Source organism: Monodelphis domestica, chromosome 7 (genome assembly GCF_027887165.1).
Source record: "Monodelphis domestica isolate mMonDom1 chromosome 7, mMonDom1.pri, whole genome shotgun sequence".
In the NCBI taxonomy this organism is placed as follows: Eukaryota; Metazoa; Chordata; class Mammalia; order Didelphimorphia; family Didelphidae; genus Monodelphis; species Monodelphis domestica.
In genome coordinates, this window is record NC_077233.1 from 7,792,676 (window position 1) to 7,805,320 (window position 12,645).

General features: G+C 42.4%; 1 protein-coding gene across 2 annotated transcripts in view; it reads left to right on the forward strand.

Moving 5' to 3' along the window:
- AMPH (amphiphysin) overlaps nucleotides 1-11,626 on the forward strand; it is a 195,272-nt gene extending 183,646 nt beyond the window's left edge. For both annotated transcript variants that reach the window (XM_056804142.1, XM_056804143.1), the window contains 3 exons: nucleotides 2,701-2,961; nucleotides 5,299-5,400; nucleotides 10,070-11,626. In XM_056804142.1, coding sequence (XP_056660120.1) covers nucleotides 2,701-2,961; nucleotides 5,299-5,400; nucleotides 10,070-10,177 — 471 coding nt within the window. In that variant the 3' untranslated portion in view covers nucleotides 10,178-11,626. The remainder of the gene's footprint in view (nucleotides 1-2,700; nucleotides 2,962-5,298; nucleotides 5,401-10,069) is intronic.
- The last annotated feature ends 1,019 nt before the right edge of the window (nucleotides 11,627-12,645 follow it).

Genomic DNA, 12,645 nt, shown 5'->3' on the forward strand with positions numbered 1-12,645 from the left:
CACTCACCCATTTTGAATTTATCTTGGTGTAGGGTGTGAGGTGTTGATCTATTCCTAGTCTCTCCCACACTGTCTTCCAATTTTCCCAGCAGTTTTTATGAAATAGTGGATTTTTGTCCCAAAAGCTGGGATCTTTGGGTTTATCGTATACTGTCTTGCTGAGGTCGCTTTCCCCCAGTCTATTCCACTGATCTTCCTTTCTATTTCTTAGCCAGTACCAAATTGTTTTGATGACTGCTGCTTTGTAATATAGTTTTAGGTCAGGGACTGCAAGGCCCCCATCATATGTGTTTTTTTTCATTATTTCCCTGGATATCCTTGATCTTTTGTTCTTCCAAATGAACTTTGTTATGGTTTTTTCTAAATCAGTGAAGAAGTATTTTGGTAGTTCAATGGGTATGGCACTAAATAGATAAATAAGTTTGGGTAGGATGGTCATTTTTATTATATTGGCTCGTCCTATCCATGAGCAGTTAATGTTTTTCCATTTGTTCAAGTCTAGTTTTAGTTGTGTGGCGAGTGTTTTGTAGTTGTGTTCATATAGTTCCTGTGTTTGTCTTGGGAGGTAGATTCCTAGGTATTTTATTTTGTCTAAGGTGATTTTGAATGGGATTTCTCTTTCTAGTTCTTGCTGCTGAGCTGTGTTGGAGATATATAGAAAAGCTGATGATTTATGTGGGTTTATTTTGTATCCTGCAACTTTGCTAAAGTTGTTGATTATTTCAATTAGCTTTTTGGTTGAATCTCTAGGATTCTTTAAGTAGACCATCATGTCATCCGCAAAGAGTGATAACTTGGTCTCCTCCTTGCCTATTTTGATGCCTTCAATTCCTTTATCTTCTCTAATTGCTACTGCTAGTGTTTCTAGTACAATGTCAAATAGTAGAGGTGATAATGGGCATCCTTGTTTCACTCCTGATCTTATTGGGAATGCATCTAGTTTATCCCCATTGCAGATGATATTAGCTGTTGGTTTTAGATATATACTGTTTATTATTTTTAGGAATGACCCTTCTATTCCTATGCTTTCTAGTGTTTTTAATAGGAATGGGTGTTGTATTTTATCAAAGGCTTTTTCTGCATCTATTGAAATAATCATGTGATTCTTGCTAGTTTGCTTGTTGATGTGGTCAATTATGTGGATGGTTTTCCTAATGTTGAACCAGCCCTGCATCCCTGGTATGAATCCTACTTGATCATGGTGAATGATCCTTCTGATCACTTGCTGGAGTCTTTTTGCTAGTATCCTATTTAAGATTTTTGCATCTATATTCATTAGGGAGATTGGCCTATAGTTTTCTTTCTCTGTTTTTGACCTGCCTGGTTTTGGAATCAGTACCATGTTTGTGTCGTAAAAGGAGTTTGGTAGAACTCCCTCTTTGCTTATTATGTCAAATAGTTTGTATAGTATTGGGATTAACTGTTCTCTGAATGTTTGATAGAATTCACAGGTGAATCCATCAGGCCCTGGGGACTTTTTCTTAGGAAGTTCTTTGATGGCTTGTTGGATTTCAATTTCTGATATGGGATTATTTAGGAATTCTATTTCCTCTTCTGTTAGTCTAGGCAGTTTGTATTTTTGTATATATTCATCCATTTCTCCTAAATTGGTGTATTTATTGCCATATAATTGGGCAAAGTAATTTCTAATGATTGCCTTAATTTCCTCCTCATTGGAGGTGCTGTCCCCCTTTTCATCTTTAATGCTGTGAATTTGCTGCCATAAATGTTTTACAAATATTTTCTCATTTTATCTTCACAACAATCTTGTAAGATAGGTTCTGTTATTATCCCAATTTTATAGATGAAGAAACTGAGGCATACAGAGGTCAAGTGACTTGCGCAGTCACAAGCTAACTGTCAGAGGCTATAGTTAAGCTCAGGTCATTCTAATTCCAGGTAGCACTCTATCTACTAAATCACCAAATTGTCAGGAAGAAAGAAAGAAAAGAAAGAGAAAGAAAGAAAGAAAGAAAGAAAGAAAGAAAGAAAGAAAGAAAGAAAGAAAGAAAGAAAGAAAGAAAGAAAGAAAGAAAGAAAGAAAGAAAGAAAGAAAGAAAGAAAGAAAGAAAGAAAGAAAGAAAGAAAGAAAGAAAGAAAGAAAGAAAGAAAGAAAGAAAGAAAGAAAGAAAGAAAGAAGGAAGGAAGGAAGGAAGGCACAAAGAGGAAGGGAAGGAGGGAGGGAGAAAGGGAGGAAAAGGGAGGGAAGAAAGAAAAGAAAGGAATAAAGAGAAAGAGAGAGAGTGGGAAGGAACTTCTTCCATCACTCCTTTATCTAAACAAATTCTTTTCCTTCTTCAGAAGAGAAGGGGAAACTTAGGTTGATAGCTGACTTTAAGAATTTGAGTTCCATTATTTGAACATATCCTTCTTAGTCCCAAAGGGCTGAGCTAGGAGACATTGTAAAAAGGTTGATTTTAATTCTGTGGAGGGGGGGGGGTCACAGTGAGTACACCTCTGGCTGAGTTTATTGTGCTTTCTCTGAAGTTTGTGGCTCACCCTCCCTCCAAGTTTTCAGGTCCTGACTCCCTTTGGGGATCCTGAAGAGGGAATACTATCTCTCAGTAAAGGTAAAATCAGCAGCTTCTGAGATTCCCCCTTGAACCCCAGAAATTCTGTGATAAATGTTTGTTGAACTGTTCTTTTCCCTAGCTAAATAATAGGTTTGGGATTTTCTAAGAGTTTTCTTTTGTTTTTCAGGAGAAAGTCATCCCTTCAGTAGTCATTGAGCCAGCTTCGAACCATGAAGGGGAGGATGAGCAGGAACCTGAGCTGGGAATGGCTGGGGAGGTCAAGGAGACAAGTGAAGCCATGTCTGCTCAAGGCGACTCCAGTGAGACCTCAGTGCTGGTCAGTGACCAGAAGACACTGGAGGATGCTCAGACTGTGGCTCCCACTGGGGCCACACCCCTCCCACCCAGCAGTGAAGCTGCACAAGTACCTCCAGGCTTTCTCTACAAGGTGGGATGATGGCCTTCCAATTGAACAACCATTCTGAGTAGGAGCCAGTTAAAGCATTATTCCCTAAGAGCCCCCTGGGACACAGAACATCACCTGGCCCTCAGCAATTGCTCCCACCTACCTCAGATCAGAAGTTACTTTGCTGGGGGGCAGTTGGGTAGCTCAGTGGTTGAGAGCCAGGCCTAGAGATGGGAGGTCCTGGGTTCAAATCTGGCCTCAGATACTTCCCAGCTGTGTGCCCCTGGACAAGTCACTTGACCCCCATTGCCTAGCCCTTACCACTCTTCTGCCTTGGAGCCAATACACAGTATTGACTCTAAGATGGAAGGTGAGGGTTTAAAAAAAAAAGAAGTGGCTTTGCTTGGCTCCAGACCTAGACTTCTTTCCTCCCCTAACTCTTAAAATCCCTAGCTGCCTTCAAAACTCAGCTAAGCTGCCCCCTCCTCCATGCTTTTTCCCCTCCTTTTCCTGATCTTCCTTGTCATAGCTAACCCCTCAACCTCCCCCCAAATTATTTTTAATGTTCTTCCTATGTATTTTATACTTGCTCATTTCTGCATGTGTTATTTCTACCAATGGAATGTGAGCTTCTTGAGAGCAGGATCTATCTGAATCTATATTACCTAGCAAAATAAACAAATGAATGAATGAATTCAGAGAGATTCTTAGGATCTATAGCTTGAAGGGATTGTAGAATTCATTGGTCTAATTGCTTCATTTTATAGATGCAGCGACTGAGGCTGAGAGCAGTTAAAGGACTTATCCAGAGTCACAATGCTAGTCAGGAGCTGGAGGCAGGATTTGAACTCACATCTTCTTGACTCTAAGCCCAGGGATCTCTCCATTACATTATCTAGATGCCTAAACCAGAAAGTTGAACTCTTTCATTTTACACAATCAGATCACTGAGTGCAGTCTAGAAAATGATGCCAACAACCACAGAGCTGAGATGGGATTCCAAAGCAGGGTCTCTGACACTCAAAATTAAGGCAATGTTTATTTGGCAAATCCTTATTATGAACTAGCGGTGAAAGAAAAGGGCACTAAGTCCCAGTCCCTGCCCTCATGGAGCTTATAATCTGGTAAAAGCAGGGAGGTAACATAGGCTGGATGAGTCACTGGCCAAAAATAATGGCTTGAATTATCATTTTCATAAATGTGACTTTAGTCATAGACGACACAACACCTAGAAAACTGACATAGCCTTTAGGGATTCGGCAAATCCTGATCCTTCAAAGTGCCCCATCTAGGGCCGGGTTTTGTTGTCTCTCTGCTCTATGAACTGGACTTCACTATGGGATGGTTCGTTTGTTCTAAGAAGCACTTTGAAGGTTAAATGGATTCTAGAGACCCAGTAAGGAAGGTACCAGAAATATTGCTACATCTATTTTACTGATGAAGAGATTGAGGCTCAGCGATTTGCCCAGGATCACACGGCTTGTAGGTTGTCAGAGGCAGGATCAGAACCCAAATCTTCTTTTTTTATTTAAAGAAAGCATTTATTTTGTATCTAGTATGGATCAGATATTGTATAAAGGTGTTGAGGATACAAAGGCAGAAATGTAACAAATTATTTTGCATGTAAAAAATGAATTATACAATCAATGCAAGGTCTTTTGGGGGAAGGAAGAAAAATGGGCATGTAGTATGATCAGAACTTAGAAGGAAACTGGCAGTATTTTACACAGAGCACTGCAGTTTAGCTGGTTCTTAATAAATGACCAATAAATGGCTAGGAGGGAAATTTTGTCCCCTGTGATATTTTCATTAAGACTTAGAGATAGTCCTGAGTTCAAATCTTGCATCAGATACTACCTAGCGATGTAACCCTGGGCAAGTCACTTAACCATATTTGCCTAGCCCTTACTACTCTTCTGCCTAGGAACCTATGCTTAATATAAATTCTAAGACAGAAGGTAAGGGTTTAAGGAAAAAGACAAAGATATCTTTAAATCTGCCCTTTTCCCCAATTAATCATTCTTACTCCCCAACTTAAAACCTTTTAGGACACACTATATAATTGATAAAGTAGAAATTATTGATCCCAGTGGTCAACTCTCCTTAATTATGCTTTTTTAACAATATTTTATTTGATCATTTCCAAACATTATTCATTGGAGACAAAGATCATTTTCTTTTCCTCTCCCCCCCCCCCCACCTCTCCCATAACTGACGCGCAATTCCACTGGGTATCACATCCAAATCTTCTTAACTCTGAGTCTGGTGCTCTATCCACTGTGGGTTTCAAAGACTGGAGAATGAACTTGGAAGGACCTCATTTCCCTTTCCCGCCTTCCTTCCCAGATGACCTGCTTGTTTTTCATCTGTTCTTTTCAGGTGGAAGCTCTCCATGATTTTGAGGCAGCTAATTCTGATGAGCTTAACCTGAAACGGGGTGATGTGGTCCTGGTGATCCCAGCAGAGGCAGAGGCTGAACAGGTAAAGCCCAGGCAGAGCTGGGCATGCTGGCTTTTCCAGGCACCTAATCCTCCTTCTGTGGTTACGGCTCTTTTCCATCCCTGAATCTTTTCATGTAGGGAATAGCCCCAGAGTTCATCCATTTGTCCTCTAGAAGGCAGGAGGTTGGGCTGAAGGAGAGACTTTGGAAAGTCTCTTTCGGGTGTGTTTTTCTAAAACGGAAGGGGGAGCAATAGACAGACATGACAGAAGGCTGCGCTTTAGCTTCCACATTCAAGCAAAAGCTTCCTACCCAGGAAGACTGTCCAGAAATAGAACAGACTATGTTGGGAAGGAGGAAGTGGCCTCCTCTTCCAGTGGTCTTCCAGTGGAGACTGGATGGCCGTGTTTCCAGAATACTGAAGAAGAGTCCTGTCCAGTTGACCATGGACAGCTCCAGCTCAGAAGTTCTGGGATCCCAGAAGTGATCACTTGGACTTGTGTTTGCTCTGTCTCATAGACGTGGCATTCAAAGGGACCTCAGAGGCCATCAAGGTGAGCTTGGGCAAACCAAGGACTCTGGTTTCCTCCTCTTTAAAGTGAGAGAATTGGATACCCCTGAAGGTTCCTTCAGCTTTTAACCCTATGTAGGAGCCTTTGGAAAAGAGCGTGGCCCCTGCCTTCAAGCAGCTCATGTTCTACTGGGCCCCAGCCTTCCTTTAGAGCATGTGAACCTTTTCTGAAACAGAGCATTTACACTGACAGACAGACAGACAGACAGACAGGCAGGCAGACATTGTCCATGAGCACAGATGTAGAATTCCAGGGTCTGCTAGGCTGTCCCAGCCTCTACCAGTCAGTGTGAGGGCTCCAAAGGCAAGTTGTCCCCTTCTCACAATCGCTTTTCCTCCCCTCCTGTCTCCTATTCTTTTTCCTCCCCTGTCTCACCACAAGTTGGGCAATGGTGACAGATGGGAGGAAAGCATTAACCTGATTGGATACACACCTGCCCCACCATGCTTCCCAGGCCAGAGGCTCAGAATCCAAAGGGAAAACATTCCAATTTCCCCTCTCTTCTTCATTTTGATTCCTGAGCCTAGTTTTGGTGTAAACACCTACCAGGCCAGGAACAGCTTCATTTTGGAACTGTCAGCCCTGTAGACTTCAAAATAACCCTGAAAGTGTTTCTTAATAAAACTTACAAAAAACACATTTTATTCATCTTTTCGTTCTTCCAAAGTTGAAAATATCAAGTCCTACTGCTAAGGAGAAAAAACAAATAAAACAAAAAGTTCCCCTCTCTTTCCTAAAGTCACAGGACACAGAATAATCTGTTCTGGGACGGGTGAGTGCAGAGGACTAAGAGGGGAGATGGCAAGCAAAAACCCCTCCCAGATACTTAAAAACAAAAAAAAACCTGTTCAACAGAAACTGTGATAAATACAGGACAATGCAAGACAAGTAAAAATGAAGAACAGTGACCAGTGGCTGTGTTGTCTTTCTTTCCCCTTTCCTTCCTTTCCCTGATAGAATCTTCTAGGATACTGATGAACTTTTCTTATCCAGAACTGTTTTTGATCCGAAATATCCCTCTTAATTTCATTAGGAATTGAATGAGGCACAACTATTCCTTCTTGAATGAGAAGTTGGTACAGAAATATGGCATTTCTTCTCTTGCCCACCCTGTCATTTATGAACTATGAAAAAAGTGTGATCGTGAGGCAGGAAAGCACAGCTTGTCTCATCTTTGGAGACAGGAGGACTTTGCATGAGTTGAGGGAGGGAGGGAGATCAACAATTATTGATTAAATTTGCTGCATGTAGCCTTTAGAAACTGCTGAACACCCTCAAAAAGAACGTTTTCTGAGTACTGCAAGAACTGGGAGTGGGGGAGAGGGGAAGGGAAGAGAAGGTTATGGCAATAGGCTGGGACAGGAGAGACTGAGCAATGCCCTATATACCACTCTATAAAAAAGGATACCTTCGAGCTGCCACAGAATTTGTGGCTCAGAACCCAAGTCCCTTAGAAATGGGTTACATATAGGTATCATAATTGGAAGCCAACAAGGTCTTCCTGGCAGAGGAAAACCTCACTTACCCTGCCATGATGTGCTAAGATGACCCCAGGATTCCATTTTTTAAGAAGTAATATTCTCTGGGAGTTCAGAGCTCTATTGCCCACTTCCTTTCATCACTCGACCAATCAGTAAATACTTTTTAAGCACCTACTATGTGTCAGGTCTTGTGCCAGATACTAGACTACAAAGATAAGCAACCAATCAGCAACTATTCCTTAAGTGCCTACTGTGTGCCAGGCCTCTGAGGTACAACATAGACAAGCAACCAATCAACAGATATTTATTTGGCACTTAGTGTCCCAGGTCCTGGTCTGGATGCTGGGGAGTCAAAGAATGGACAAAAGTATTTCTGTTCCCAAAGATGTGGGGAGGGAGTGACTCAAGGGGAAGGGCATTCTTGAAATGTTTCTGGCCCCTTTAAAAGAACAGTTGAAATAATGGATGAACCCCATTCCCACATGCAGGATTGTGGGTAAAGAAATATGTCCAATTGTAGCAAATGACCCAGGAGTTTCTTTGCCACCTTTTTGCCCAGGGCATATTTGCTTTCCCGGGGCCTTCTCACATGAGGAAAGCATTCTGGCTAATGCTTCTCACGTCTTCCCACCATCAGCTGGTCAGGAGAATTTATTGGTAAGAGTCTATTGAAAACATATTTATGCCAAGCCTGACTTTTTTCTCATTTGTGTCATTTAAGAAAAATCCTTAGCCTTGACCACCATTTTTATTTGTTTTTCTTTTTATGTATCCCATGAGCATTGGGGAAATTAGATATGGGCATTGGTGAGAAAAATGGACCTTTTATATGCTTGGGAAAATTGGTCAGAATACATTCCCCATCATCTGTTATTCAAAACACATATTTGTCCTTTGTATGGATAACATCCTAATTTCCCGAAGGGTGTTTTTCTCACCACCCAGGATATTATCAGTTCTTTTTGAATCTTTTATCTCCATGCCTCCTTTTCTCCTCCTTCAAAATTAGCCTGTCTGAAGGCTTGCATTTCTTGTCTGCTGGGGAGCCTCTATTTATATGCCCCTATTATCAGGGATGCGAATGAATGAAGTTTTGTGTTTATCTTTCCATTGCCCTCCCTTCTAATGCGCTTGCGCTATGTGGGGGACAGGCTCAGATTGAATCTATTCACCCCAACCTGCCATTCCTTTGAGGATTGAAGGGAGGTCAACTTGGCTGATAAGATTAATGTCTCCTAACAAGATCCACTTTCATTCTCAGCTCACCAAAGTCCCTTGACTTGTGTAAGAGCAGGGTGCAAGGGAGAGGATGGAATGTTGAAGAAGACTTGATTGACGCCTGTCACTTGATATCCAAGAGTTTTTCCAACAAGCCATACAATACTATAGGGTTCAGAACCTGAAGGGACTGTTATGGTCATCAAGCCCCACCACCCCCTTCATTCTGATTCTCCCTGTCTATTCCATAGACCTATGTCCATTTTTTTAATGAAGATCAGATGGTTTTCATGATGGCTGCTTCATAATATAGTTTGGAGTCTGGAGTGCCATTCCCTCATCATTTCTTCCTCTTATCGTTTCTCTTAATATTCTAGAACTTAGGTTTTCCAAAAGAATTTGTTGTTATTTTATCAACTTCTAAAAAGTTTCATGTAGTCCAACTAGCTCTTTTACTAGATGAGGAAACAGTGATGAGGATCCAGTGAAGTTAAATGACTTATCTAAGGTCACACAGATAGTAGTAAAACCCAAACTAGTACCCAGCTTCCATGATTCTCAGGCCATTTCTCTTGTCATTTCCATTTTTTGCTAATGCAAGGATAGATGGCCTGTTTAGGGATTGATCTCTCAATCTTATGAGAGTGTCAATTAGCTTGTGAAGTTTTACCTTATGGTGAATCAAGTCAGCAAACATTTATTAATCAGTTACTATATGCCAGGCACTGAGGGTTCACTGTCTACCTTGTTGAAAGTCCATGAGAATTGGCTTTGGGTTTAGCCTGTGTTTACTTGAATACACAGGAGTTGTTTTCCCCTAGAAGAATCAGGTTCTGGGAGAGCTGGAAATGTTTTGTTTCCTATTTTGCACCCCAGAACCTAGTGCAAGGCTTGACACTTTGTAGGGGCTTTAAAAATGCTTGTTGGATTGTTGGATCACAAAACCACTCTATCAAATAATAAAGAATCATCCTCTGCCTCCTCTTCTTCCTCTTTCTCCTCCTCCTCCTCCTCCTCCTCCTCCTCCTTCTCCTCCTATGTTCTAATAAAAAAAGTACAGGATTTGGCTTCAGAAAAATCTGGGTTTGCATCCCATCTCTGCCACATACCTGAAGTGTAACCTTGGCCACGTCTCTTAGCATCTCTGGGTTTGTTCCTCTATAAAATGAGGAGGTTGAACTGGATGACATCTAACATCTCTGTAGCTCCTCCTCCTCCTCTTTCTGTATAATTCAAATGGCGAGCGCCTCGACTGAAGTCAGAAAACAAGGGCTTAGATCTTGCCTCCGATGCTTCCTCAACTTCCCAGGCTCTTAGTTACCTTAGGAGAATGTGAAGGAGGCAAACTTCTTGGCTTGTGGGGTCCCTCCCATTTCTAGATACTCTTTTCTCCTTCCCCCTCTCCAGTGACCCTGAGAAACTTGTCCTTTCCCTTACAGGATGCGGGCTGGCTCATAGGCGTCAAGGAATCAGACTGGCTTCAGTACAGAGACCTGGACACCTACAAGGGCCTCTTCCCAGAGAACTTCACCCACCGCCTGGATTAGTCACCCTTCCCTCCACCCCACCCCCCATGGGGCGAGGTGAAGCTGCTCCACCAAGAGCTTGGCCAGTGGCTTTCCAAACCAACGGGACAATGAGGAACCCGCTTTGGTAGCTCCGCTGTTAACGCTTTACTGGCTGGTGTCCGTCAAAGCTGGAGGAGATGTATTCAAGGAGCATGTGTTGAAAAAGTGAAATTAAGTAAAATTATAAAAGTAAAGTGAACTCCTCCAAAGCAGCAAGGGAGGGCGTCCTCCTTTGTCCTTCTGTTTGTGACAACAGGTTTGTTTGTGCTTTCTCTGAGCTATGGTGAATCCTATACTTGATCCTGCCCCCATAAAGTCTAAATTAGCTTCCTCAAGACCAGAACCTTAATTTCTCTGCACTAAGTGTATTGTATTGAGCTGCTGTGCTGCAGAAGGTCTGATGAATAATCCTATAGTAAGGCGGTAATAGTCCTCCTCCTCCTTCTCTTCCTTCTTTTTTTCCTTCTTCTCCTCCTTCTCTTCCCTCTCCTCCTCCTCCTCCTCTTCCCTCTCCTCCTTTTCCTTATCCCCTTCCTTCTCCTTGCTCTCACAATTTCTCTTCTTCTCTCTCTGTCTCCATTCTCTCTACCCATTCTCTATGTTTCTCTCTTTCTGTCTCTCCCCCTCTATCTCTCCCTCCTGTCTTCCTCTCTTCTCTCTGTTTCTCTTCCCCTGCCCTTGTCTTTCTACCTCTCTTTCTTTCTCTTTTTCTGTCTCTTGCTCTCTCCCTGTCTATCTTTCACTCTGGGTTTTCTGAGTTTAAACCTTAACTGCTGCAAATGATTTCTATGTTCTTTTCTGCCATATCTCTATATCTCATATATCTACAAACACACTGAGCCCCCCCCCCAATACAGCCTGAGATTCCTAGCCCTCTGTGCACACATCCAGCTGCACAGACTCCCCTGGATCCTTTGCTCTGCCTCCCCTGTGGTTCTTTGCCTCTGTGTGTCATGGGGACGTGTATTGCTCTTATCCCGTCTGGCATTACAGTACATGGTTTTGTTTCTGAGCAAAACCAGCTGCTCCGTTGCCAAAGCATTAGACAGTGTCTGTGTGTGAAACGTGCACTTTTCACGGCGAGATGATGAACCGTGATTTTGAAGCTGCAAAAGGACCTGGCGTCAGTGACTCCTGTTGCTGGGGATGAGCGAGTCTTGGTTAAGGACCTAAGATGTTCCCTATCATTCATGTGACATTAAAGAGTATATTTTGTAGGAGATTGACTGAAAGCTGGGGGAAAGAACGGAGCCCCAAAGACACCTCTCCGAAAATGAAATCTCCCATTTCCTTTCATTCCTGATATCCATGCAGCTCGCCTTCACAGATCCTTTTAAAAAATCAATGATGTATCGTGTATCAGAAGTCATCTGTATGATTATGTTCTTCAGTGTTGTGGCATTCCAAATAAACCTTTGATCCTCTAAACGTGAGCCGTGTTCCTCTTGAGGAGTGATGTTTCTGAAAGCTTGGTTCAGTCCTGAAGTCAGATCACGTGAGAAGCGGAAAATTTCCATTTGACAGAGTGAGGTGTTGGGGCTCAGGTTAAGGGATTTGCTCAGCGTAATCTGTGTCTCTGAATCAGGATTTGAACCCATCTGAAGTGTGGTACAATGGAAAGGGGGCTGGATTTGAATTCAGAAGACCTGGCTCTAGAGCCTGTTTCTGCTTCTTGCATGACCTTGGGCCTCAGTTTTCTCATCTGTCAAAAGAGTTTGGTATAGATGGCCTTCAGCATCCCTTCCAGCTAGAAATTGCTATTTTACTCTCTTGTAAACATTCAAAGTGGGGACTCAGTTCTGCTCCTTAGGGCACAGAGGACAAAGAAGGGAGCTCAGATCCATTTTTGGTTGACAGAGACCTCGATCCACTCTTGCCTTCCTGACCAACAGCCTTTAGCAGCACTGGGATGCCAGCTGGAGAGGAAGGGCCCTCTCCAAGGCTCTCTTTGTGAGCACCAAGGCTGGATATCATTGGCAAATCTGGGTTTACTGCCTTATAATCAGTAATTCCTTTTCATTCCAGCCCCATTCAGGACCACATTTCTTTCTGGCATTTTTATGTCACTGGCTCTATAGATAAATAGATCAAGGGAAATAGGAAAGTCAGTTAGTGGGTCCATTGTCTGCAGAAGATAATTCTTCACCCAAGCAAAAGGACTTTCTGGTGATTGAGTATGTATTAATCTCACAGCACTCTCTCCAGGATATACAGTGACCAAGCATCTGTATTTGCCACATGTTTGCTTTGTATGTGCCCATGATTCATGGTTAGAACTCCCTGTGCAATGACTCCAGTACTTTATGGGGTGCAGGGAAATAGCTATTATTAGGGTCAATTTCTTTCCTGGAACTAATTTATGATAGGGGCAGGGCATCACATATGGTGAGAATGGAGAAGGATAATGACATGCCACACAGAACAGCATTATTTCTTCTGCATAAATG